This window comes from Coregonus clupeaformis, chromosome 6 (genome assembly GCF_020615455.1).
Source record: "Coregonus clupeaformis isolate EN_2021a chromosome 6, ASM2061545v1, whole genome shotgun sequence".
Lineage (NCBI taxonomy): Eukaryota > Metazoa > Chordata > Actinopteri > Salmoniformes > Salmonidae > Coregonus > Coregonus clupeaformis.
Window position 1 is genome coordinate 24,090,451 of NC_059197.1, and position 26,401 is coordinate 24,116,851.

Sequence of the window (26,401 nt, forward strand, 5' to 3'; positions counted from 1 at the left end):
GCCTGTTTTCGCTTCGCCAAGGAACTCGCAGCGTGGCCGACTTCGTGATCGAGTTCAAGACGTTGGCTGTGGAGAGTGGGTGGAATGAGGAGTCTCTGCAAGCGGCCTTTTACCAGGGTCTGTCGGAGCAGCTCAAGGATGAGTTGATCTCCTATCCGGAGCCTAGTGACCTGGACAGCTTGGTAGCCTTGTCTATTCGGGTGGATAATCGAGTCCGAGAGCGAAGGAGGGAGAAGCAATGGGGTCCGTCCAATCGATCAGCTTCTCAGTTCCCAGTCGGGTCGGGTGGTGGACCAGAACACGTCGATCATTCTCCACCACAAAGGATTAGTGGAGAGGTTCTCTCTCCCGATTCTGAACCCATGCAAGTGGGGCGGCACGGGTTAACCAAGGAGGAGCGTCAACATAGACGTAAGACCAACTGTTGCCTCTACTGTGGTAGCTCGGGACATTACATCTCCACTTGTTCCCGGCGGTCGTCAAACTGCCCGGCTCGCTAAAGTTGGGAGGACTTTTAGCGAGCCAGTTTCAACCTCTCAGTACCTCTGTCAGACCCCGTTTCCCGGCTACCCTTGTGAACAGGAATCAGAGCTTAGCGATTAACGCTTTTGTCGATTCAGGTGCCGATGGAAGCTTTCTTGATGCCGAGTTGGTGGAACAGCTGGGGCTTTCCAAGGAGCAATTGCCGGAAGCCATTGAGGCGACCACTCTGAACGGCAGTAGTCTGGCACGTATCACGATGAGGACTGAACCGGTTAAGATGCTGTTGTCGGGGAATCATTCGGAGATGATTTCATTCTTCATTCTGCCGTCTTCCCATGTTCCTCTGGTCCTTGGATACCCCTGGCTGAAGGAACACAATCCCACGTTCGATTGGGTGACGGGCAAGGTAACGAGTTGGAGCCTTGATTGTCATGCTAACTGTCTCAAGACTGCCTGTCCCCATTCGGTTCCCAGTCAGGTGGTTGAGGCTAAACCCCCAGATTTGTTCCTGGTTCCCGAGACATATCACGATTTGGGGGAAGTGTTCAGTAAGCAGAAGGCTCTGTCACTCCCCTCCCCACCGACCATATGATTGTGCCATCAACCTGTTCCCTGGAGCTGTCTACCCCAAGGGAAGGTTATACAGTATCTCCCGACCTGAACGTGAGGCTTTGGAGACCTACATCAAGGAGTCCCTAGCGGCTGGTCTCGTTCGTCCCTCGTCATCACCCCTGGGGCAGGATTCTTCTTTGTGGGTAAGAAGGATGGCTCTCTTCGACCGTGTATTGATTATCGGGGGTTGAATGACATCACGGTCAAGAACAAGTATCCCCTGCCCTTGATGAGTTCTGCCTTCGACTCCTTACAGGGTGCTACGGTGTTCACCAAGCTAGACCTACGCAATGCGTATCACATGGTCCCGGATCAGAGAGGGAGACGAGTGGTTGACGGGTTTCAATACACCGATGGGTCACTTCGAGTATCAGGTGATGCCGTTTGGACTGACCAATGCTCCAGCGGTATTCCAGAGTATGGTGAACGACGTCCTGAGAGATATGATCGGTCTCTTTGTGTTTGTTTATCTGGATGACATTCTGATCTTCTCGAAGGAACCTTCCGACCACGTCCAGCATGTCCGGCAGGTTCTGCAGCGATTGTTGGAGAATCGCCTGTTCGTGAAGGCCGAGAAGTGCGAGTTTCACGCCCACACAACATCCTTTCTCGGGTACATCATCTCCAGGGGAGAGATTAGGATGGACCAGGAGAAGGTTAGAGCGGTTCTGGAATGGGCCCAGCCCGGTACGAGATTGCAGCTCCAGAGATTTTTGGGGGTTTGCGAATTTCTACCGCAGATTCATCCGGGATTACAGCCGTGTGGCCGCTCCGTTAACTGCCTTGACTTCCAGTATCAGGAGCTTCAAGTGGAATCCGGAGGCGGATCGAGCGTTTCTGGATTTGAAGAGGCGATTCACCAACGCACCGATTCTCTCTCAACCGGACACGGCCCGTCAGTTCGTCGTTGAAGTGGACGCGTCTGATGTGGGAGTTGGCGCCATCCTGTCGCAGCGATGCTCCACGGACAGTAAACTCCATCCCTGCGCCTACTACTCTCGTCGCCTTTCGCCTGCGGAGAGGAATTACGATGTGGGTAACCGGGAGCTTCTCGCGGTGAAACTTGCCTTGGAGGAGTGGCGCCACTGGTTGGAGGCGGAGCAACCGTTTATTGTCTGGACTGACCACAAGAATCTTGCTTACGTGCAATCGGCTAGACGTCTCAACTCCCGTCAGGCCAGGTGGTCGTTGTTTTTCGGACGATTCAATTTTTCCCTGACGTTCCGACCTGGATCTAAGAACGGCAAGGCGGACGCCTTGTCTCGGATGTTCTCCAAGACGGAGGAGAGTGGGTCCAAGACCGAGACAATTCTCCCCCGGAACTGCGTCGTGGGAGCTGTTAGGTGGAAGATTGAGGAGGAGGTGATGGCGGCCCTTCGGACGCAGCCCGGTCCCGTAACGGTCCACCCGGTCGGTTGTTTGTGCCTGAGTCGGTTCGTCCTGCGGTCCTCAAATGGTCCCACGCCAGCAAGATGGCTTGTCACCCTGGCGTGGCTCGGACGATGGCGTTTCTTCGCAGACGTTTTTGGTGGCCTGCCATGGCCGAGGATACTCGGGGTTATGTTGCTGCCTGTCCAGTGTGTGCGCAGAATAAGAGTACCAATCGGCCCAGCTCTGGACTACTTCACCCCCCTTCCTATTCCCCGGCGACCATGGTCGCATCTGGCCCTGGACTTTGTCACTGGGTTGCCCGCTTCTGAGGGGAACACGGTCGTTCTGACTATCGTGGACAGATTCAGCAAGTTCGCCCACTTTGTGCCAATTGCCAAGCTTCCCTCTGCCTCGGAGACGTCCGAGATCCTGGTTAGGGAGGTTTTCAGGGTCCACGGTTTGCCCAGTGATATCGTTTCCGACCGTGGCCCTCAGTTTACCTCTGCTGTCTGGAAGTCCTTCTGTTTGGCCATTGGAGCTACAGTCAGTCTCACATCTGGGTTTCACCCCCAATCTAATGGTCAGGCGGAGAGAGCCAACCAGAAGATGGAATCCACGCTACGCTGCCTGGCCTCTTCCAACCCCACCTCCTGGGTCTCTCAGTTGCCTTGGGTTGAGTATGCCCACAATACTCTCCCTACATCTGCCACTGGGATGTCTCCCTTCCAGTGCCTGTATGGCTACCAACCTCCCTTGTTCCCTTCTCAGGAGAGGGAGCTCTCAGTGCCTTCTGTTCAGGCCCATATTCGTCGTTGCCACCGGACCTGGCATCGGGCCAGAAAGGCACTCCTTAGAGTTTCGGACCGGTATCAGCTCCAGGCGAATCGTCGCCGGATCCCCGCTCCCACCTACACCATCGGAGATAGGGTCTGGTTGGCCACACGGGATCTTCCTTTACGGACTGAGTCTAGGAAGTTGTTACCGAAGTTCATTGGTCCGTTTGTGGTGGAGAAGGTGATCAATCCGGTGGCAGTTCGACTCAAACTCCCGAGGACGCTCAGAGTCCATCCCACCTTTCATGTCTCCTGCCTCAAGCCTGTTTTCCTCAGTCCTCTGTTGCCTCCTCCGCCTCCTCCTCCTCCTCCTCGGATGATCGGAGGTGGTCCTGCCTACACGGTGCGACGCATCATGGATTCCAGACGGCGGGGCCGGGGTTTCCAGTATCTCGTGGACTGGGAGGGGTATGGTCCTGAAGAGAGGAGTTGGATTCCGCGGCGACAGATCCTAGATGCTGACCTCATCAGTGACTTCTACCGCCTCCATCCTGGCGCTCCGGGGAGTCCGCCCGGTGGCGTTCGTCGGAGGGGGGGTACTGTAACGATCCCGGCAGTCTGAGTCGGGTCCTGTCTGTGGTCTAGTTGTTCTGCTCGTGATCTCCAGTTTCCCGAGGGTGCTGGAACGCTCCGGGGAGCTCTCTTGATTTCCGCACCTGCATCCCATCAGCAATCTGCACACCTGGTCCTGATCATCACCCTTCTTAGGCTCTGGTCTAACATCCATTCCCTGCCGGATCGTTAGCCATTAACATCATTCTCCCGGAACCTTCACCCAACCCCTGCCGTGCCATCGTTTAATCTGCCACTTCACCTCCACCTACTCATCTCCGCCACCCGCTCCGTCTCCTGGATTATTCTGCACCTTTTGAATCTGTAATAAACCCTCACCTTCGTTCAACTCTCCTTGTCCTGGTCTGCTTCTGGGTTCTGTCTTAGGGAACCGTGACACTAACATCACTTTGTCGGGAAAAGACTCAACATCAAAACTCAAAAGAACAGACAACGACTCTTCTGTTTCACAACTCACACCACCCTGTCTGCGTTGCGCTTAACGGCGAGTATCACAAACACCGGGAATCTTCCCCTTCAGTTGGTCAACTTTCACATTTACCGTTACCCCAGTTATCACTCCTTTTAATGACACACTTTTCTTGAGAGCAAAACAATTCACATCTCTTGTCCCCATTAGTTTATCATGGAGCGCCTGCTCCCTCTGACCAGAAGAAACACAAACAATTATCACTAGACCACTTCTGGTTACCTTCACCGATTCCACAGCACCCAACTCTGTTTTCACCCACCCTGAAATCAGAAATGGATCAGCCAAAAGGCAAGGGTCCACTTTTTCCAAAAATGTCACTCTTACCGTCTCAGACTCATCTTCATCCTGACCCTCGGTGCGAGCCTCAGGCTCCAAGAATGTTGTCTGTACAACGGCTTCCGGGTCCGGAAAAATATTGCCGTAGCTTCCATTATGCAATTATGTACATTTTCCACAATGCTGTCTCAGTTGTAGAACGCAATAGAGTAAATTAACTATAATTTAGAGATTATTCAATGTATCAATCTCAAGATGATTTTAGAAGAAAATTATTATTTGAGAGAGAAAGAACATTACATTTTCATAGCAGGTTAGGAGAATTTGGTTAAGGTTAGGAAAAGGGTTAGCGAAAATGCTCTCCTAACCTGCCATGAAAAGTCATTTCCAGTCGTAGCTGTATCAAAGTGGCATGTTTTTAAGTCCCGGACACACAGAGCTTTAGGCTACACATCAGCGACCACTGCAAATATTGGCAGACACAGACCCACAGGTAACTCCACACAGACACAGGTAACTCTGAACAACGACATGGATAACATACAGCTGGCGGGATATACGCTACATCGGCAGGATAGAACGGCTAACTCCGGTAAGACAAGGGGTGGTAGTCTGTGTATATTTGTAAACAACAGCTGGTGCACAAAATCTAATACTAAGGAAGTCTCGAGATTTTGCTCGCCTGAGGTAGAGTATCTCATGATAAGCTGTAGACCACACTATTTAGCAAGAGAGTTTTCATCTATATTTTTCGTAGCTGTCTATTTACCACCACAAACCGATGCTGGCACTAAGATTGCACTTAATGAGCTGTATAAGGCCATAAGTAAAAAGGAAAACGCTCATCCAGAGGCAGCGCTCCTAGTGGCCGGGGACTTTAATGCAGGGAAACTTAAATCTGTTCTACCTAATTTCTACCAGCATGTTAAATGTGCAACCAGAGGAAAATAAACTCTAGACCACCTTTACTCCACACACAGAGACACGTACAAAGCTCTCCCTTGGCAAATCTGACCATAACTCTATCCTCCTGATTCCTGCTTATAAGCAAAAACTAAAGCAGGAAGCACCAGTGACTCGGTTAATAAGGAAGTGGTCAGATGACGTAGATGCTAAGCTACAGAACTGTTTTGCTAGCACAGACTGGAATAAGTTCTGGGATTCTTCCTATAGTATTGAGGAGTACACCACATCAGTCACTGGCTTCATCAATAAGTACATCTATGACGTCGTCCCCACAGTGACCGTATGTACATACCCCAACCAGAAGCCATGGATTACAGGCAACATCCACACTGAGCTAAAAGGTAGAGCTGCCGCTTTCAAAGAGCGGGACTCTAACCCGGACGCTTATAAGAAATCCCCCTATGCCCTCCGACAAACCATCAAACAGGTAAAGAGTCAATACAGGACTAAGATTGAATCGTACTACACCGGCTCCAACTCTCGTTGGATGTGGTAGGGCTTGAAAACTATTACAGACTACAAAGGGAAGCACAGACGTGAGCTGCCCAGTGACACAAGCCTACCAGACGAGCTAAATCACTTCTACGCTCGCTTCGAGGCAAGCAACAGTGAAGCGTGCATGAGAGCACCAGCTGTTCCAAATGACTATGTGATCACGCTCTCGATGTGAGTAAGACTTTTAAGCAGGTCAACATTCACAAGGCCGCAGGGCCAGACGGATTACCAGGACGTGTACTCCGAGCATGCGCTGACCAACTGGCAAGTGTCTTCACTGACATTTTCAACATGTCCCTGACTGAGTCTGTAATACCAACATGTTTCAAGCAGACAACCATAGTCCCTGTTCCCAAGAACACTAAGATAACCTGCATAAATGATTACCGACCCGTAGCACTCACGTCTGTAGCCATCAAGTGCTGGTCATGGCTCACATCAACACCATTATCCCAGAAACTCTAGACCCACTCCAATTTGCATACCGCCCCAGCAGATCCACAGATGATGCAATCTCTATTGCACTCCACACTGCCCTTTCCCACCTGGACAAGAGGAACACCTACTTGAGAATGCTATTCATTGACTACAGCTCAGCGTTCAACACCATAGTGCCCTCAAAGCTCATCACTAAGCTAAGGACCCTGGGACTAAACACCTCCCTCTGCAACTGGATCCTGGACTTCCTGACGGGCCGCCCCCAGGTGATAAGGGTAGGTAACAACAAATCTGCCATGCTGATCCTCAACACGGGGGCCCTTCAGGGGTGCGTGCTCAGTCCCCTCCTGTACTCCCTGTTCACCCATGACTGCATGGCCAGGCACGACTCCAACACCATCATTAAGAAAAGATTTGGCATGGGTCCTCAGATCCTCAAAAAGTTATACAGCTGCGCCATCGAGAGCATCCTTACTGGTTGCATCACCGCCTGGTATGGCAACTGCTCAGCCTCCGACCTTAAGGCACTACAGAGGGTAGTGCATACGGCCCAGTACATCACTGGGGCCAAGCTTACTGCCATCCAGGACCTCTATACCAGGCGGTGTCAGAGGAAGGCCCTAGAAATTGTCAGACTCCAGCCACTCTAGTCATAGACTGTTCTCTCTGCTACCGCACAGCAAGCGGTACCGGAGAACCAAGTCTAGGTCCAAAAGGCTTCTTAACAGCTTCTACCCCGAAGCCATAAGACTCTTGAACAGCTAATCATGGCTACCTGGACTATTTGCATTGCCCCCCCTCTACGCTGCTGCTACTCTGTTTATTATCTATGCATAGTCACTTTAACTCTACCCACATGTACATATTACCTCAATTACCTCGACTAACCGGTGCCCCCGCACTACTGTTATTTTATTTTACTGCTGCTCTTGAATTATTAGCTATTTTTATTTTTTACTTATCTATTTTTTACTTAACACTTTTTTTTATATTCTTAAAACTGCATTGTTAGTTAAGGGTTTATAAGTAAGCATTTCACTGTAAGGTCTACCTGCACCTGTTGTATTCGGCGCATGTGGATACAATTTGATTTGATTTGATTTGTAGACCTCTTGGTGACAGAGACGAGAGTGAATGCGTGTGAGAGACAGAGATGTACATTATCTGCACAGTACAGAGACGTTGGGAGATTGGCTTACTGGCAAGAGACAGGCAGGCGCCTGGGGGGGAGAAACACCCACCAACCGTATTTCACAGGGTGGCGGCTCTACCTTGGGAGGGCACATGCTAGGGGATAATCACACCCACAGTGTGCTGATTTGGGAGGCCCAAGTTTGGGATTGATTTACAAAGCTTGACTATCATTGTGAAACATACACCCTATACCTGCCTCAGCCAAACAGCTTACACTTGCCCCTCTTCACTCACTCTCTTCCTTAATGGGGTAGCCTGTCCTAAGCCCCAGATGAATTCTTCCAGAGGGGCTGGGATCATTGACTGTTTCTTGTAAAGTGGGCTTTTCAGACTGTTAGCTGTCCATACACCCATGTCAACGTGTGTGTGGTGTGTGTGTGTGTGTGTGTGTGTGTGTGTGTGTGTGTGTGTGTGTCTGTCGTCCAGCTACAGGGTCTGGGTGAGCACAAGCTGCTCCTGAGTGCACAGAGACATCTTGAGGCCTGCCTCAGTCCCTCTCCCCGGGTTGATTTACTCTCTGTCGTGTGGTACTGTGAGTCTGCTGGCTGGGTAATTTAGAGGTGTGGGGTTATTATCAACGCCTGTCAGAGGATGGCTGTTATTTATTACTGAATTAACAACAAACAGGATCATATTACAGTTGCCCCAGGACAGACAAAGCCCCATTCTGTACTAGCTTACCTGTTGATTCACTCTCTATCTTATACCACAATTACTCATGTGAGTAATGAAAATGTTATTATAATCTTTGTATCTAGACCCTAAGTTTGTCAACAGTGTTGGTGTAAGGTTACATGATCCATCCTAAGAGCAATATCCTGGTCTAACCGCAGCCGACAGTGTTTGAGACTGGGCTGTCTAGGAAAGGTGGCTACAGTCCCCATAAAGCCTCTTTTGTTTGATAGAGGCACACTTCCAGAAATCTGTCCTTATCTGTATCTTCACACATCTATTTCTATTAACTTATATCTCGAATGAGCCCCAAGAAAGGTGAGGGAAAGTTCATCAGACTGTGATGTCATGTGCAGGCGAAACAGTAGAAGTAGATCAATGAGATCAGCCAGACTGTGATGTCTATCTATCTCTCTCCCTATACATCTCAGTCAAGGCTGGCTCTGCATGCCCTTTATCAAACTGACACCTCTGTAGTTTCAGGTTTGAACTTTTGATGATCTTAAAGGCCCAGTGCAGTCAAAAACGTGATTTTCCTGTGTTTTATATACATTTCCACAATATGAGGTTGGAATAATACTGTGAAATTGTGAAAATGAAGATAATCCTCTTTTACTGTAAGAGCTGTTTGAAAAGACCGCCTGAAATTTCAGCCTGTTTTGGTGGGGTGGAGTTTTGGCCTGCCTGGTGGCCAGTGGTGTAAAGTACTTAAGTACAAATACTTGAAAGTACTACTTAAGTAGTTTTTTGGGAGATCTGTACTTTACTTTACTATTTATATTTTTTACAACTTTTAATTTTCTAAAGGAATGTAGTGAAATAAAAGTATGTACTTTTTACTCAATACATTTTCTCTGACACCCAAAAGTACTTGTTACATTTAGAATGCTTAGCAGGACAGAAAATTGTCTAATTCACACACTTATCAAGAGAAAATCCCTGGTCATCCCTACTGGGTCTGATCTGACACTCAGTAAACACATGCTTCATTTGTAAATGATGTCTGAGTGTTGGAGCGTGCCCCTGGCTATCCGTCAATAAAAAAATAAAAAAATAATTGGTGCCGCCTGGTTTGCTTAATATAAGGAAATTGAAAGGATTTATACTTTAACTTTAACTTTTGATACTTAAGTATGTTTTAGCAATTAGATGTACTTTTTATACTTAAGTATATTTAAAACTAAATACTTTTAGACTTTTACTCGAGTAGGATTTTACTGGGTGACTTTCACTTATACTTGAGTCATTTTCTGTTAAGTTATCTTTACTTTTACCACCACTGCTGGTGACATCACCATGCGATACATTAGTTAATAGAACAATAAGAAAGAGAGTTCCAAACCTCTCTGCCAATAACAGCTAGTTTCAGTTTTCCCCTCCCCACTCCCAGACAGTCCTCCCAAAATTATTGCTTGAGAAATTGCTCTTTGGTAAGAAGCTATTTTTGATCCTTTTTGGCCATTTTAATTGAAAACAATCACAGTAAGGTACTTATTTGTTACCCTCAAAAGACCCGATATTGAGATAAAAACGGCTGCATTGGACCTTTAATACTTACAGATACAGCAGCAAGGCTATTCGTGGAGGTAACAGTGGGTTTCATCAGCAGGTGCTAATTAAGTTTTTGTCTAAATATGACCATGAATCTGACACAGAAGAGTGTTGAGCTCAGCTATTGAATGGGCTGGGAGAATGTGTGTGTGTCGTGCGTTCATGTGTGAGTGTTATTTGGACGCAGCTGGATTCCTTCTGGACTCATTGACACTCTCTTCCTGTACCTCAAGTATCACATAACCGACTTATGTTTTGAATGTATATGTCATACAACTCATCACTTTTATATCACTATTTTTGTTTTTATTGCACACACATTATAAAATGGATCAAATGAATTACACAACCTTTTCAGACTTTAAAGGGAAAAAGATAACAAAAATAGCTAGTGCAGATACAGTACAAATCATGCAAGACCTACAGTCACCACCTCTGGGATGAATCATTTCTCAAAGCATATTTAGTGTAGTTCTATTCTAAAATGTAGGAAGTGCATAACACAGCATTGTGTTCATATTGAGTATCGAGACAATTGAGATACAATTACAAATATAAATGGAGACAATCACTACAGTTTTGATTTTGAGGTAATAGGCTAGTGCAGATGGAGAGAAAAATCTTAGCCTAAATATTTTTAAAAGGAACTTTTACTTATAATCCAGGAGCATCAAAATAATTATTGATTTTTGTCTGTAATGTATACATTAATTTAATAGCATCAGAGTAAATACTATATTTCCAATACCTTTTCAGACATGACCAAAGATTTGGTTTTTAAAGGGCAAACCATTAATTACACACAGCCTTCCTCAAGCAATAAGATTGATATATTTAAGAAGACAATTGTTCTTTCATGTTTAAGTTAATAACAGTGAATTGTTAAAGCACATCCAGTTGTCAGAAGATATGTTATATTAATATAAATAGACTATATCACCACTTTTCTACAGATATCTTGAGAGCACCCATTGAACACTGTTGGACAAGATACTTTCATTATTTTATTTTTAAAAATAGTTAATGTTTCATATAGCCTACATCCCTAAGAACTAGGCCTAACAATCGCAAAACGTTATAACACCAAGAACGAAAAAATACGAATACAAACTTCAGAGAGAGAGTTTAGCCTGTGTGTAAAAGTAGCCTAAAAGGTGATGCAAAATCTCGCAATAACAACCTAGACCCTGTTAATTAGTTTAACAGATACCAAATAGTTTGTTATTTTAACGACATTATTCATCCTTATGAAACTATCTTACTGCAATAATTAAAATACAGCATCATTTTCTCAATCTCTCTCTCATCTTGTGATGTATTAAAATACAAAATAAAATACTAAGAAATGTTATCAAAGGAATATAGATTTTTTTTAATGATCTGAATGCACCAGAAATATTGACCATTAATTTGTCGTGAAATAATACAACATTATTATAGGTTATTGCACTGAAGAAGAAAAAATGGTGAGTGGCGTTTTTAGTGATACGTTTAGATGAAATTGGACAATAAAGCGTGATTGGCAATTATTTAAAAACGGATGATTAAATTAAAAAATATATTTCCAAAGACAGATAGGCCTATTTGGGAAATAGCAAACTCACATACATTATTTGAATCAATTTCGCAGCATTAGTAGACAGATATAATCCATAAAGAGAAACAGGTTTTTAATTTAATAGAGAATTAAAGGTGGTCATTTCCCTGCATCCCAAGAAAGATTGGTGTTGAGGGAGCTCGTGGGGCTGCTTGGAGGAAAATAATTAGGGAACTCCGCGCACAAACTCCCCAAGCAATCCGATGGTCCGTTTTTTCTGGAGTAAATGTGTCCGGCTGGAGATGCCGTGGATGAGGGGTACTCCTCCTGGCACCATGTATTGAATGTCGCCGGGTGGGGTACCTGGTGATGCGAATAAAAAGAACTCGCTTGTCCAGAGAGCAGGTTAAAGCAACAAGGGTTTGGAGGAGACAAAGTGCATGGCAACGACGAAGAGGTGAATATTGTGGCTGCGCTCATTTGGTGATGGCGACGGTATTGCACGCCTGCACCCATGTCAAAATAAGACGACTCTTGGTTTGTTTGGAGGAGTCGGTCTGCTCCAGCATTTATGGCACTCATGTGGTGTGACCGTTGAGAAAAGATCGAGGTGGCATAGTTGGAGTGATGGGGCCCTACATATGACCCTGTGCCCGGGTGTGAGTGCGCAGGAGGTTGAAGGTTTAGAAACGATGGCACCGGCCAATAAAAGGACCCAGTGAACGCCAGCCCGGCGGCAGTGGTGGAGGTCAAACGGGCACTCCGTTTTATTGCCAGCTTTGCCCGGGTGCCCGCCGTGGAACGGCGCCGGAGTTTACCTGTTGTGCCCCCTATGAACACGTCCTCGCTTGAAGGGTCAAGCATCCAGTAGTTGCCTTTGCCTGGGTCATCATAATGGCGAGGTACTTTGAGAAAGCACTTGTTCAAACTCAGGTTATGTCGGATTGAATTCTGCCATCCTTGCCTATTTTCTCGATAGTAAGGGAAGTTATTCATGATGAACTCGTAAATGCCGTTGAGGGTAAGTCTTCGCTCCGGGCTCTGGCGAATAGCCATCATTATCAGTGCGTTATAGCTGAAAGGAGGTTTCTCCGGTTTACCTTTTCCCTCTACTACTACACATGTCTTCACCTCTCCCACTCCCTCTGTATCTGCTCCGTCTTCCCTTTCTCCGTTTCTGGAGACTCGTTCGTCCTCTTTCGCTGAGTACTCTTTATTATCACAGTTTTTGTCTCTATGTAGATCATATTTTCCATCTTGAGCACAAACTTCTTTAGGCCTAGTAGATGGCCCAGAATAAATGTGTTTTCTGGAAAGGGTCCCATCCAGCGCGGTGCCGTCATCACTCATCACTCCCTCTCGTCGAAACAGCAGGCTGCTGATGTTGAATGAAGACTTGTGGAAAAATCTGACGGGGGCTTTCAAATCCATGTTCAACTTCCCACGGTGTCTGGCAGTCTGAAGAGAAGGAATGTCTAAATCCACAAAATAATACGCACGTCTTCTTGGGGTGCCAAAGACAAAATGCGCCACTCGTGCATAAACTCCTGCTCAACAATCCTGATGCAAACACGCATAGTCACACAAGCCGTATACTACAAACTTTGCGATTAGATTAGTGCGATGAACTCCCAGGTTCAATTATAACACTTCCGAGGAGCGTGAAACTCAACTCTCTCAGCTGCGTCTCGCACTCTGGGACCGCCTCTCTCCACCCCCTTCCGTCAGTTTACACAATAACCTGGCAAACAGCCCATCAAATACGAATTAGGAGAATGTGTGTAAGTAATTCAGGAGTAGGTAAACTCGTAAAGTAAGTACACAAACTGAGAACTTAAAAGATAAATAGTTGCGGTGCCGCTTGTGTAGCCTAGACGTCTGCCTGGAGAGCATACGGCTTCTTGCACAACAGTTGACAGGTAAGATGCGTTGCAACATCAAGGCGCACAATATGAAGAAGCATTTTTTGTTTAACCTTTTCCTCTCTTTTCTCAATTTGATATGGGGTCCCCCTTAATTCTCCATTATGCAATACAAGTGCACACTTGTTGGGAATGTTGCGCCTTTACGCATGGCTTACAATGTTGAAATGCTTACAGGTAGGCCTATACGGTTTTCTCCCTTTGACAAATTATGTTTTATTTGATTGTTTTGTGATTTGAGAAGCCATTTCAATTAATCCCAAAAGCTTCAACTCATCCAGAACAACACAGCAAGTCAGGACAAGATAATATTTTGGCCACCCAAAATTGAAATCCCATCCAGTTTTCTGTCAATAGTTTGTACTTGTTCAGCAGCATATGTTTTGAATGTACTCTCTTAATGTAAGGTACACTTACACCCTTCTCAGTTCTTATTTCCTAGAACACCTTATAGCAGCACACTCATAGAAAAAGGAACATAATGGTATGTGGACAATTTTATGTGAATACCAAAATAAATAACGTTTAGTCTAATCTCAACTACACAGCTGATTCAAATAATCAAAGCTCGATGATTAGTTGGTTATTTGAATCAGCTGTGTAGTGCTAGGGCAAAAACCAAAACGTGCACCCTGGGGGGCCCCAGGACAGAGTTTGGGAAACCCTGTTATAGGCCATGGCTTCGATAAAGTGTCTTTGCCCCATCTAGTGGTTTAAAAACACACAAGGAAGTCCCACAATTTTCAGTGTGCTGTTCAGGGTAATCTCTTCCGCTAGCCGACTCTCTCTGTCGAACCAGTAGCAATTGAGCCTATGGACAAGGTTATGTTCAGGGAAATTTGAGATGTTTTAGTGCAGTATATAGTCTCTCCCCAGGACATTCGGTGTCCCCCAAGTCTCTATGCCCAAGCAGGGTAAATCCAGGGTGCAAATTCCCCTGGGAAACCCCACACTGCAGAAGCTGTTTAACAGATGACAGGGCTGCTAGACTGGGGCTCTGATCTGAAACAGAGAAGCGGAACCCATTGGTACCAATGCCTTACACACTGTAATGACTTGGAGATGGAAAGTCCAAATTGTGTTTCTTACTGTTGAAGTTGCCCATGAAGGCAATGCCCAAAGAGTCACAGTTATTGCCCTTGGTATGTGCGCCCACAACACCCCAGCCACGGCCCTTATACACTGTGCCATCTCCCCCAATAAGAAAGCTGCAAATGCAAGAAAACACAGTTATTTGCATATAGTATTGTCCTGACACAATGAATGATAGAAAACACTAGGAAAGGAGAGGTCACTCACTTGTATCCAATGTCATCAAAGTTCCTATCCTGCATATGCATTGTCTGTATGTGGATGAGCTGGTCCATACATTCTCGGATGCCCCCGCAATGCAACAGTGCCGTGTGGTGTATGACAACTCTTTCAGCGGGACACTTGAGGGTCTCCCGGCATCGAGGGGCTGCTGCTCCCCACTGTTCCCGAGTAACCACCTCTACTGAAATGCATGCATATGGGTAACAAACCACAGTAAATCTGTGGTGTACCATATCCAAACTGTAGACGTAACAATTCACTTTCGTTTACCCATTCATAACACAGTATAATACCTAGATCTCAAAGCATTATCAGACAGCTTCATCATTACCGTTCGACAGAACTCATAGGTACTTCCTTACCAGTGACTCTTTCATCCATGTATTATACTATCCAGACTTGCTTTTGATTTCGTCGCTAGTAAATCTGTGGTGTACCATATCCAAACTGTAGACCTAACAATTCACCTTCATGTACCCATTCATAACACAGTATAATACCTAGATCTCAAAGCATTATCAGAAAGCTTCATCATTACCGTTCGACAGAACTCATAGTTACTTCCTTACCAGTGACTCTTTCATCCATTTATTATACTATCCGGACTTGCTTTTGATTTCTTCGCTAGAGGCCACTGAAAAGAGGCAGTTTCCTTGATGTTCCTCAGAATAAGTGACTTGTTAACAACATATTGTTAAAGGGGATATGGACTGTGTTTCTCCAGCGGGTTAGTACATGTTCCGCATACTTTCCTTTCACGTGCACGCCAATCATATTAGTCATGCTTTTCTCAATGACACCGCAACTCTCAGTGGGTCTAAAACTAATTGAAAAATACACACATTGGGAAATACACTGCTGTGGCCAAACAGATAGGCCTAGACAAAAAAAAGGGAAGTCGAAGCTACACCACTAAAGAGGAACATCTCATATTCCCAGTTATAAAACACAATACTTTTTTTTAACCTTCTCTATTTCAGTTCTTTTTTGGGGGTGGCAAGTATTGCAACAGAGATCGGTTCACACGAGTGTAACCATGGTAATTTAGGAAATATTTTAATCTATACAACAGTGGCATTCAAAGTTTTAGAGAAGTCTTTCAATCAAGTTTTTGAAAGAAATCTGAAGCATTTCAGAAAAGTTTGTCTTTTTTAATTGAAGAACGAACACAAAAAGTTAGTATTCCTGTTAAATAAAGTTTTCGATTTGGCAGGGTATTTTAGACCCACATAAGGAAAAGGGGGATACGTATTCAATTGTACAACTGAATGCATTCAACTGAAATGTGTCTTCCGCATTTAACCCAACCCCTCTGAATCAGCCATCAGTCATTCTGATTTAAGCCACAGTGAACCCCAGAGAGACATTGTGGCCTGTTGGGTGACAGCAGAGACTGTGGATGCATACATCAGACCTCCTCTTCCTTCTCCTCCTCCTCACTCCGTCCAGCGGTGTCCACAGTGAGGGGCCGTGCAGACATAGTACAGCCTCATGGCATCCTACATAGAAAATCTTTAGAACTCTAGTATTTCTAAATTCAGCAACTCTTTTTTATTTATTTATTTATTTAACCTTTATTTAACCAGGTAAGCCAGTTGAGAACAAGTTCTCATTTACAACTGCGACCTGGCCAAGATAAAGCAAAGCAGTGCGATAAAAACAACACAGAGTTACATATGGGGTAAAAAACATAAAATCAAAAATACAACAGAAAATATATATACAGTGTGTGCAAATGTAGCAAGTTATGGAGGTAAGGCAATAAATAGGCTATAGTGCAAAATAATTACAATAGTATTAACACTGGAATGCTAGATGTGCAAGAGATTATGTGCAAATAGAGATACTGGGGTGCAAAAGAGCAAAATAAATAACAATATAGGGATGAGTCTCCAGCTTCAGAGATTTTTGCAATTCCTTCCAGTCATTGGCAGCAGAGAACTGGAAGGAATGGCGGCCAAAGGAGGTGTTGGCTTTGGGAATGACCAGTGAGATATACCTGCTGGAGCGCAGACTATGGGTGGGTGCTGCTATGGTGATCAATGAGCTAAGATAAGGCGGGGATTTGCCTAGCAGTGATTTATAGATGGCCTGGAGCCAGTGGGTTTGACGACGAACATGTAGTGAGGACCAGCCAACAAGAGCGTACAGGTCACAGTGGTGGGTAGCGTATGGGGCTTTGGAGACAAAACGGATGGCACTGTGATAGACTACATCCAATTTGCTGAGTAGAGTGTTGGAGGCTATTTTGTAAATGACATCGCCGAAGTCAAGGATCGGTAGGATAGTCAGTTTTACGAGGGCATGTTTGGCAGCATGAGTGAAGGAGGCTTTGTTGCGAAATAGGAAGCCGATTCTAGATTTAACTTTGGATTGGAGATTCTTTATGTGAGTCTGGAAGGATAGTTTACAGTCTAACCAGACACCTAGGTATTTGTAGTTGTCCACATACTCTAGGTCAGACCCGTCAAGAGTGGTGATTCTAGTCGGGTGGGCGGGTGCCAGCAGCGTTCGATTGAAAAGCATGCATTTAGTTTTACTAGTGTTTAAGAGCAGTTGGAGGCTACTGAAGGAGTGTTGTATGGCATTGAAGCTCGTTTGGAGGTTTGTTAACACAGTGTCCAATGAAGGGCCAGATGTATACAAAATGGTGTCGTCTGCGTAGAGGTGGATCTGAGAGTCACCAGCAGCAAGAGCGACATCATTGATATACACGGAGAAAAGTGTCGGCCCAAGAATTGAACCCTGTGGCACCCCCATAGAGACTACCATAGGTCCAGACAACAGGCCCTCCGATTTGACACACTGAACTCTATCTGAGAAGTAGTTGGTGAACCAGGCGAGGCAGTCATTTGAGAAACCAAGGCTATTTAGTCTGCCAATAAGAATGCGGTGGTTGACAGAGTCGAAAGCCTTGGCCAGGTCGATGAAGACGGCTGCACAGTACTGTCTATTATCAATCACGGTTATAATATCGTTTAGGACCTTGAGCGTGGCTGAAGTGCACCCATGACCAGCTCGAAACCGGATTGCATAGCGGAGAAGGTACGGTGGTATTCGAAATGGTCGGTGATCTGTTTGTTAACTTGGCTTTCAAATACTTTCGAAAGGCAGGGCAGGATGGATATAGGTCTGTAGCAGTTTGGATCTAGAGTGTCACCCCCTTTGAAGAGGGGGATGACCGCGGCAGCTTTCCAATCTCTGGGGATCTCAGACGTTATGAAAGAGAGGTTGAACAGACTAGTAATAGGGGTTGCGACAATTTCGCGGCTAGTTTTAGAAAGAAAGGGTCCAGATTGTCTAGCCCAGCTGATTTGTAGGGGTCCAGATTTTGCAGCTCTTTCAAAACGTCTGCTGTCTGAATTTGTGTGAAGGAGAAGCGGGGGGGCATGGGCAAGTTTCAGCGGAGGGTGCAGAGTTGGTGGCCGGGGTAGTGGTAGCCAGATGGAAAGCATGGCCAGCTGTAGCAAAATGCTTGTTGAAATTCTCGATTATTGTAGATTTATCGGTGGTGATAGTGTTTCCTAGCCTCAGTGCAGTGGGCAACTGGGAGGAAGTGCTCTTATTCTCCATGGACTTTACAGTGTCCCAAAACTTTTTGGAGTTAGTGCTACAGGATGCAAATTTCTGTTTGAAAAAGTTTGCCTTTGCTTTCCTGACTGCTTGTGTATATTGGTTCCTAACTTCCCTGAAAAGTTGCATATCGGCGGGGCTATTTGATGCTAATGCAGTACGCCACAGGATGTTTTTGTGCTGGTCAAGGGCAGTCAAGTCTGAGGAGAACCAGGGGCTATATCGGTTCTTAGTTCTGTATTTTTTGAATGGGGCATGTTTATTTAAGATTGAGAGGAAATTACTTTTAAGGAACAACCAGGCATCCTCTACTGACGGAATGAGATCTATATCCATCCAGGATACCTGGGCCAGGTCAATTAGGAAGGCCTGCTCGCTAAACTCTTTGGGGACAGTGGATGTTCTATAATGAAAAATAGTAATGCACCTCAGCCTTCATACTGTGGGACTGGAAAAACACTGCTTCCTTGTGGCCGCACCTGAAAAGAGAGGGAAGAGATCAATGTTAGATTTATCTGGAAGTTTATTTTGAATTGATAGAGATGTTTGTGAATCGAAATAGTGTGGAGAAATTGCCTGATTTCAGAGAGATAAAGGAGGAAGATAGAGAAAGAGGGTTTGTTTGTGTGTGTGTGTGTGTTTGTGTGAGTGTTGGCCACTCTCACTTTGGGCAGGGGTGATCCTCTGTCCGGGGTAGCGTTGGATCCTGGGACACATCTGCAATGATCTGTGTCAGCTCACTGAGGAGAGAAGAGACAGAGAGATGAGACAGAGATTACCTAATTGCCCATGACAGAGGTATATTTCTGTGTCTGAGCATAAGTGGTGGAAAATAGGGACCACTTACTCAACTTCGTGGGTGATCTTGTTGACATAGATGCAGCTGTTGTCTGCTTCTTGTTGATAGTCACAGTTCCTGCACTGTTGAGATACACACAGCCGAGTCAAAAATGGCTACTACATTCATGTATCATGCATTTACTTGTTTCAACAATTGATCGCTCAAACACTTCCAAACCAATAACGGTAGTGCATGAAACTAGCTAACTACTGTAAACCATTTGGAATGGGTATGAATGAACATCAGTCATCACACTTACTGCATAGAGCAGGATGCGATTCTCCTTGTCTTCTTTGGGATACAACATGTTGTTGCTAAAACAGAATGGAACAATTTTGTTATTTTGTATAACATTATAGCTAGGTAGACTATCCTAGTCCTGTCAGAGAAGAATGATTGCGACTCAATTTCATAGCTACTAGTCTTTAGGTAGCAGCTAAATTAGCTGGCATAACGTTATCTAACGTTAGCTAGCTACAGTAACGTTTTGCATCTTCTAAGTTAACTTATTTATAGCCATGCGCTCATACCATTCTTGACAAAATCGGATCCCAACGAATCCTGGTTCATATGTACCACCCTCGATATCCATTTGAAATAGTTTACAAATAAAAATCTACGAAATAATAGAATAATATAAAAACTTCAGGCTATCTAGATTATTAGCTACGTTGCTGCCTCCCGCTTCCACGATGAAAACAAGACAGACGACGCACGCGCACAAAATATCATATAATTCGACTGCAGTTTATTAGTTGCAGCGCCCCCTGCTGTGGACGACTAAATAACACCCAACATTCATTTTTGTCATCCCGTGTTTATTATTCTCAGAAAGAAAAAAAATGTGTTATTGATGTTAACCGATACAATACATTGGCAATTTAATTACACCACTGATGAGTTGAAACCAAGTAAATGGGCACTGCATACATACATACCAGGACACCTTCTTAATATGCAATGAAGTTATTATGCCAAAAGAAACCCAACAAACACAGTGTCATTATCTTCAGTAGCAAAAATGTCATGTCTTGTAGGTCCCCACAGATTAACCCAAACCTGGTCTCTTTCAGTGAGCTCAATCACACTACCAATGCTGACTACCTGGCAACACTTGTCTGGCAGGCTGGTGTGGTATGCTGAGACAACCCGCTGGCCATTCTTTAAGATACTACACTGGGCGCGTCCGTAGGTGGACATATGCAGTGTGAAGTGGTACAAGCCAGCTAGCGGGCAGGTGAATTTTCCTGTGTGAGTACTATAGCCATCTCCCTCATTGACCAGGACGTTGGCAAACTTCAGGATACTGCTGTGAGTTGGGTAGCTGTCACGGATGTTTAGTTTGGCTGTGAAGGCTACAATCTTTCCTAGAATGGAAGAATGAACACAGAGAGAAGGATAGAGAGTGAGCGAGACGGAGAGAGAGAGATCAGTCCAGGCCTAGGGCATTTGATACATACTCAAAGATTTGCTAATAAGATACGTACAAATTCTTCCATTTCACAGCAATTATGATGTTTAAATAAAGTAAAATACAGATGCCATAAGATATACATGAAATACACTTATCATGTCAACTTTACAACAGTATACAAAAGAGTTAGAATGCCTACTTGGTTTGGGACTCTCTGGGCCACCACTGCCACCCTCGGTTGAATCAGGATTGGTGGGTTTGGGTTCTGTGTTCCAGAATACAATAGAGTTGTTTAGCTCTGTTTCACTGTAAAGATTTGTTAGTTACATTCATCATATGCCATATACAAATGCATTGGACTATTGCATACATACAGAGATCTAGGATCTATTGTATAAAAATAAATATATGTACATTTCACATTTATTTTATTTTATTTAACCTTTATTTAATTAGGCAAGTCAGTTAAGAACAAATTCTTATTTACAATGACGACCTACCAAAAGGCAAAAGGCCTCCTGCGGGGACTGGGTCTGGGATTACAAAAATAAATAAATATAAATATTGGACCAAACACACATCACAACAAGAGAGACAACACAACACCACATAAAGAGAGACCTAAGACAACAACATAGCATGGCAGCAACACATGACAACACAGTAAGGTAGCAACCCAACATGAAAACAACATGGTAGCAACACAACATGGCAGCAGCACAACATGGTAGCAGCACAAGACATGGTACACACATTATTGGGCACAGTCAACAGCACATCATAGGCCTCTGAAAATATAACTATGTAGGTGAACAAAGGATACATGACATTCATTTACAAAGATAACTTGCCCAACCAACCCGTGTTTCATTAGAAATGTAGTTAGGTATTTAGGTCACTATTGTGTGAAGGTTATTACCAGGCTTAAGGTTTCCATTGTTGTCTCCATGGCCAGGTTCAAAATCCATGACTATGTGCAACTACAGCTGATGATAAGTTTACTTCTGTAGAAAAGATAAATGCCTTGAAATGGAGTATAGGAAAATTAATTGTTGTTGTGTTAGAGAGTCATATGTCATTTTATTCACATGCATTAATTAACTAGCTGTTGTAATAAAAGGTGTCTGCATTATGAATGTTAAATTGGAAAGAAATCTCATCACATCAAATCTATTTTTTATGTATAGAACAGTAGTTCGTTTTACCTGTGAACGTCTTGCAGAGGGGGGAAGTTCTAAATATTCTGACTGGTTTTACTACTTGGCTGCTTGCAGACAGACATGTAAAGGCGGGGCTAGTTTTCAAGGTGTGCAAGCTGTAACCAGAATGAAAGCTAGAATAAAACTATAAAGCTTTGAGATGATTCGCCTAAATTCCAAATAGATAATTAAGAGAAGAGGAGAATGTGGTGTGTTTGAAAAAAGGACAGTTGTAACAACTATATGCAATCACAACATGCACTGCATTTGCAAAGTGTGAGTGAAATAAACAGGAGTTGAACCTTTGGAAAAAGGTGTATAGTCAAGCAGGCGGAGCACAATGTACTCTGTCATCACCAACATTCTTGAGGTTATTTTCAGCAGTCAGCACTCTAATAACAATAACAGAGTTGTTGTTAGTGAGGGGGTTAAGTGTTGTTGACATTCAGAAAATGTGTTATGTCATTTGATGCAGGGACGATAAGGAGATTTTGGAGTTCCCAATCTATTTCATTGTACATTTTTATCAGAAATATATTGTCAAATTTCAACTTAAAGTAGTAGAACTCTGTCCCAAGTAAGTTAAAGGGAAGTGGACAAAAAAATGACTCAGATAGGAAGCATGAGACACTAAAACCCGCGACGCAGTTGACATCAGTTGCTTGGACTGCTAGTGCTACTCTGTCCAGTGATCCTGCCAACCAAGGCCTGGTATGAGCCAACTCAGTCTCTCATTAATTATGTACAAATGAGCACAATGTTTTTATGTACTATTAGCACAAACTCCATCAATGCCACGCCGCTTCTGAATCCCTTAACTCGATGCTTATTTGCTAATTTGGACGTAGCTAGCTATTTTAAAGTGAAAGCGAGGTAAATGATCAGATAAGAAATGATAGATAATCTAGTAGTTTCTGTATTTCGGCCCGCGTAATTATAGACTTATTTTAATTAGATATGTGTAGTGCATTATAATCTTGTACACTGGAAGTGATCTTTATTCACTTTGGCCAACATTGACAAAATGTAAAGTTAGCTTGCTGCTTCCCGGGAGTGTGTAGGCCTTTTAGCGAGCTGTTTAAAAATATACTCGCTGTTGTCATCATACTGTAAGCACATGGAAATACCTTTTAGTGAATAATTTTTTTATTTCAGACTCATGATTTAAGTGGCGGGATGTGAGTCTTCAAGCAACAGTGAAGCATGCATGAGAGCATCAGCTGTTCCGGATAACTATATGATCACGCTCTCCGTAGCCGATGTGAGTAAGACTTTTAAGCAGGTCAACATTCACAAGGCCGCAGGGCCAGACGGATTACCAGGACGTGTACTCTGAGCATGCGCTGACCAACTGGCAAGTGTCTTCACTGACATTTTCAACATGTCCCTGACTGAGTCTGTAATACCAACATGTTTCAAGCAGTCCACCATAGTGCCTGTGCCCAAGAACACTATGATAACCTGCCTAAATGACTACCAACCCGTAGCACTCACGTCTGTAGCCTTGAAGTGCTTTGAAAGGCTGGTCATGGCTCACATCAACACCATTATCTCAGAAACCCTAGACCCACTCCAATTTGCATACCGCCTCAACAGATCCACAGATGATGCAATCTCTATTGCACTCCACCCTGCCCTTTCCCACCTGGACAAGAGGAACACCTACGTGAGAATGCTATTCATTGACTACAGCTCAGCGTTCAACACCATAGTGCCCTCAAAGCTCATCACTAAGCTAAGGACCCTGGGACTAAACACCTCCCTCTGCAACTGGATCCTGGACTTCCTGATGGGCCGCCCCCAGGTGGTAAGGGTAGGTAACAACACATCTGCCACGCTGATCCTCAACACAGGGGCCCCTCAGGGGTGCGTGCTCAGTCCCCTCCTGTACTCCCTGTTCACCCATGACTGCATGGCCAGGCACGACTCCAACACCATCATTAAGTTTGTTGACGACACAACAGTCGAAGGTCTGATCACCGACAACGATGAGACAGCCTATAGAGACGAGGTCAGAGACCTGGCCGTGTGGTGTCAGGATAACAACCTCTCCCTCAACGTAATCAAGACAAAGGAGATGATTGTGGACTACAGGAAAAAAAGTGGACTGAGCACGCCCCCATTCTCATTGATGGGGCTGTAGTGGAACAGGTTGAGAGCTTCAAGTTCCTTGGTGTCCACATCACCAACAAACTATCATGGTCCAAACACAGCAAGACAGTTGTGAAGAGGGCACGACAAAGCCTATTCCCCCTCAGGAGACTGAAAAGATTTAGCATGGGTCCTCAGATCCTCAAAAAGTTCTACAGCTGCACCATCGAGAGCATCCTGACTGGTTGCATCACCGCCTGGTATGGCAACTGCTTGGCCTCCGATCGCAAGGCACTACAGAAGGTAGTGCGTACGGCCCAGTACATCACTGGGGCCAAGCTTCCTGCCATCCAGGACCTCTATACCAGGCGGTGTCAGAGGAAATCCCCAAAAATTGTCAATACTCCAGCCACCCTAGTCATAGACTGTTCTCTCTGCTACCGCACGGCAAGCGGTACCGGAGCACCAAGTCTAGGTCCAAAAGGCTTCTTAACAGCTTCTACCCTCAAGCCATAAGACTCCTGAACAGCTAATAATGGCTACCCGGACTACTTGCATCTATTTTTTGCTAACAATTGTCTTAAAAACTGCATTGTTGGTTAAGAGCTTGTAAGTAAGCATTTCATTGTATGGTCTACACCTGTTGTATTCGGCGCATGTGGCAAATAAAATTTGATTTGATTTGATTGTAATGGTTTCAGAATATATCATTGATTTTCAGAAATTGCTGTCAGATTTAACAGTACAAATTTAGTCGTTCCTGCGTTTTGCATTTGTAGGGCAGAAGTGGGAGTCTAATAATCATATATTACTATCAATACTGTATATAGCAACTATACAATAAAATATAGGCCTACAAGATTTTACAATCATGGAGGAACCCAGTCTAAGTAGGCTACCCCTCAAGTATGGTAATATAAATAAATAAGATAACTATTGCATTAGGTAAAACGGACCTCCTAAATCTTTCTATTGAGCACTTTGGCATTATAAGCCAGTTAAAAGTACTCCTAGGGTCATTGGAAGTACTATACAGATATCCATTTTCTGTCTGGTTCTCTGCTCTGTCATGACCTCCAGAGAGTCTGGAGTCAGGCCAATAACTAACTCCAATAACTGAATCAGCCTTCTTAATCGGTTTATTGATCTTGTTCCTGATGTGGACAATTTAATATCCAAAATAACCCTCTACTACCTTATTCTGGAATTATGATTCACATAATATGACATGATGGTATGAGTATGATATTAAACAAGCCCAGGTCCTCACCACCTCTAGGGACCTGTCAGAGGAGGAGACGGTGGCTCACACTGCCCTTAGATTTGTGTTTGAGAAGTTACTCTACTGTAAGTATACTTGATTAATATGCTTGTTTCATGACATAGACTGACCAGGCGAATCCAGGTGAAAGCTATGATCCCTTATTGATGTCACCTGTTAAATTCACTTCAATCAGTGTAGATGAAGGGGAGGAGACAGGTTAAAGAAGGATTTTTAAGCCTTGAGACAATTGAGACATGGATTGTGTATGTGTTCCATTCAGAGGGTGAATGGGCAAGACAAAACATTTAAGTGCCTTTGAACGGGGTATGGTAGTAGGTGCCAGGCACACCGGTTTGAGTGTGTCAAGAACCTTTCACGCTCAACAGTTTCCCGTGTGTATCAAGAATGGTCCACCACCCAAAGGACATCCAGCCAACTTGACCCAACTGTGGGAAGCATTGGAGTCAACATGGGCCAGCATCCCTGTGGAACGCTTTCAACACCTTGTAGAGTCCATGGCCCGATGAATTGAGGCTGTTCTGAGGGCAAAAGGGGGGGTGCAAGTGCAACTCAATATTAGGAAGGTGTTCTTAATATGTTGTACACTCAGTGTACATGCTACATAATGTCATATTGCATTGAGAACATAGCATTTTACAAACAACATCAAATGACTCTATAAAGGAATACCCAATAAAGTGCCATAAGGGATGGATGCAGATTAACACAAATTTGATTTACTTAGTTTATAACCAATGCTGCTACACTAGCCGAATAAGCAGCGCATGAGTGGTCTTTTTATGCACTCAAACTCAAAATGTTGGTGTGTTAAACCAATACACAACAAAATGAAGGGCGGTTTGCAAACAAAATATACTTCCCAACACAAACATTTGGGTGTCCACCTTCTTCAGCGTATATCTGGTTTCAGGCATCAGTTATCTAGAGTGAAACACAGAAATGAATGATAGTAATCAACAGGACCAAGTTTTTCAAAACTTTTCTAATCAGATTTTGGCAATCGGATAGGATTAAATGTTAGAATTGGGTATTTCAAAACTGAAAATTAGATTCTGATCCTTGACACAGGTGTAAGTGATAGTAAACAACAGTTGATTAACAGTTGGTTGGCATTCTCACATGTTTTTGGAATGGGATCATGTACTCACCTTTAACAAAGACACTTAAAATATATAAAATCTGTAGGGAGCAAAAATTGGCTGAAGATGTATCTATTTTTTGGGGTGGAGCACCCTGAAATGTGTTCAGTTACCATTCAAATGAATGAACAATTGATTCTCAAATGACAT

The 26,401-nt window shown here is 44.3% G+C and overlaps 4 protein-coding genes across 7 annotated transcripts; all 4 read right to left on the bottom strand.

Moving 5' to 3' along the window:
- Positions 1-10,277: 10,277 nt before the first annotated feature.
- On the bottom strand, positions 10,278-13,180 carry LOC121568037 (forkhead box protein G1-like). The gene has a single exon (XM_041878580.2). The coding sequence runs from the start codon at positions 12,902-12,904 to the stop codon at positions 11,633-11,635; it is 1,272 nt and encodes a 423-aa protein (XP_041734514.1). The 5' UTR covers positions 12,905-13,180; the 3' UTR covers positions 10,278-11,632.
- Positions 13,181-13,460: 280 nt separating this feature from the next.
- Positions 13,461-15,389, bottom strand: LOC121568038 (peptidoglycan-recognition protein SC2-like). 2 transcript variants are annotated; one of them, XM_041878582.1, is made up of 4 exons: positions 15,279-15,389; positions 14,695-14,887; positions 14,485-14,603; positions 13,461-14,397 (listed from the first exon to the last, which is right to left on the bottom strand). In XM_041878582.1, exons 1-4 carry the CDS (start codon positions 15,295-15,297, stop codon positions 14,225-14,227), a joined length of 504 nt encoding a protein of 167 aa, XP_041734516.1. In that variant the 5' UTR covers positions 15,298-15,389; the 3' UTR covers positions 13,461-14,224. The 2 variants fall into 2 exon arrangements, with proteins under 2 accessions (XP_041734516.1, XP_041734515.1); XM_041878581.1 differs by having other exon boundaries at positions 14,695-14,890.
- A 475-nt stretch (positions 15,390-15,864) lies between these two features.
- LOC121568039 (DNA-directed RNA polymerase II subunit RPB9) lies at positions 15,865-19,827 on the bottom strand. The gene is made up of 6 exons (XM_041878583.1): positions 19,654-19,827; positions 19,383-19,437; positions 19,130-19,203; positions 18,948-19,022; positions 18,710-18,761; positions 15,865-16,208 (listed from the first exon to the last, which is right to left on the bottom strand). Exons 1-6 carry the CDS (start codon positions 19,713-19,715, stop codon positions 16,146-16,148), a joined length of 381 nt encoding a protein of 126 aa, XP_041734517.1. The 5' UTR covers positions 19,716-19,827; the 3' UTR covers positions 15,865-16,145.
- Positions 19,828-19,920: 93 nt separating this feature from the next.
- On the bottom strand, positions 19,921-21,800 carry LOC121568040 (complement C1q and tumor necrosis factor-related protein 9A-like). 3 transcript variants are annotated; one of them, XM_041878584.2, is made up of 5 exons: positions 21,743-21,800; positions 21,457-21,560; positions 21,038-21,070; positions 20,737-20,802; positions 19,921-20,490 (listed from the first exon to the last, which is right to left on the bottom strand). In XM_041878584.2, the coding sequence occupies exons 2-5, from the start codon at positions 21,503-21,505 to the stop codon at positions 20,093-20,095; spliced, it is 546 nt and encodes a 181-aa protein (XP_041734518.1). In that variant the 5' UTR covers positions 21,506-21,560; positions 21,743-21,800; the 3' UTR covers positions 19,921-20,092. The 3 variants fall into 3 exon arrangements, with proteins under 3 accessions (XP_041734518.1, XP_041734520.1, XP_041734521.1); XM_041878586.2 differs by having other exon boundaries at positions 21,457-21,541; positions 21,743-21,769; XM_041878587.2 differs by lacking the exon at positions 21,038-21,070.
- Positions 21,801-26,401: the final 4,601 nt, after the last annotated feature.

Excerpts from the sequence above, each read along its gene's own strand:
- LOC121568037 (XM_041878580.2), bottom strand. The coding sequence starts at position 12,904 with ATGGATTTGAAAGCCCCCGTCAGATTTTTCCACAAGTCTTCATTCAAC.
- LOC121568038 (XM_041878581.1), bottom strand. Across the intron at positions 14,604-14,694 it reads TTTGATGACATTGGATACAA|CTTTCTTATTGGGGGAGATG; the intron begins GTGAGTGACCTC and ends TTGCATTTGCAG. Across the intron at positions 14,398-14,484 it reads CTTCATGGGCAACTTCAACA|ATCAGAGCCCCAGTCTAGCA; the intron begins GTAAGAAACACA and ends TCTCTGTTTCAG.
- LOC121568039 (XM_041878583.1), bottom strand. The coding sequence starts at position 19,715 with ATGGATATCGAGGGTGGTACATATGAACCAGGATTCGTTGGGATCCGA. Across the intron at positions 19,438-19,653 it reads ATCCGATTTTGTCAAGAATG|CAACAACATGTTGTATCCCA; the intron begins GTATGAGCGCAT and ends ATTCTGTTTTAG. Across the intron at positions 18,762-18,947 it reads GAGGATCACCCCTGCCCAAA|GTGCGGCCACAAGGAAGCAG; the intron begins GTGAGAGTGGCC and ends CTCTCTTTTCAG.
- LOC121568040 (XM_041878584.2), bottom strand. The coding sequence starts at position 21,505 with ATGGATTTTGAACCTGGCCATGGAGACAACAATGGAAACCTTAAGCCT. Across the intron at positions 21,071-21,456 it reads CAATGGAAACCTTAAGCCTG|ACCCAGTCCCCGCAGGAGGC; the intron begins GTAATAACCTTC and ends TTGTAATCCCAG. Across the intron at positions 20,803-21,037 it reads AGGAGGCCTTTTGCCTTTTG|AACCCAAACCCACCAATCCT; the intron begins GTAGGTCGTCAT and ends TCTGGAACACAG.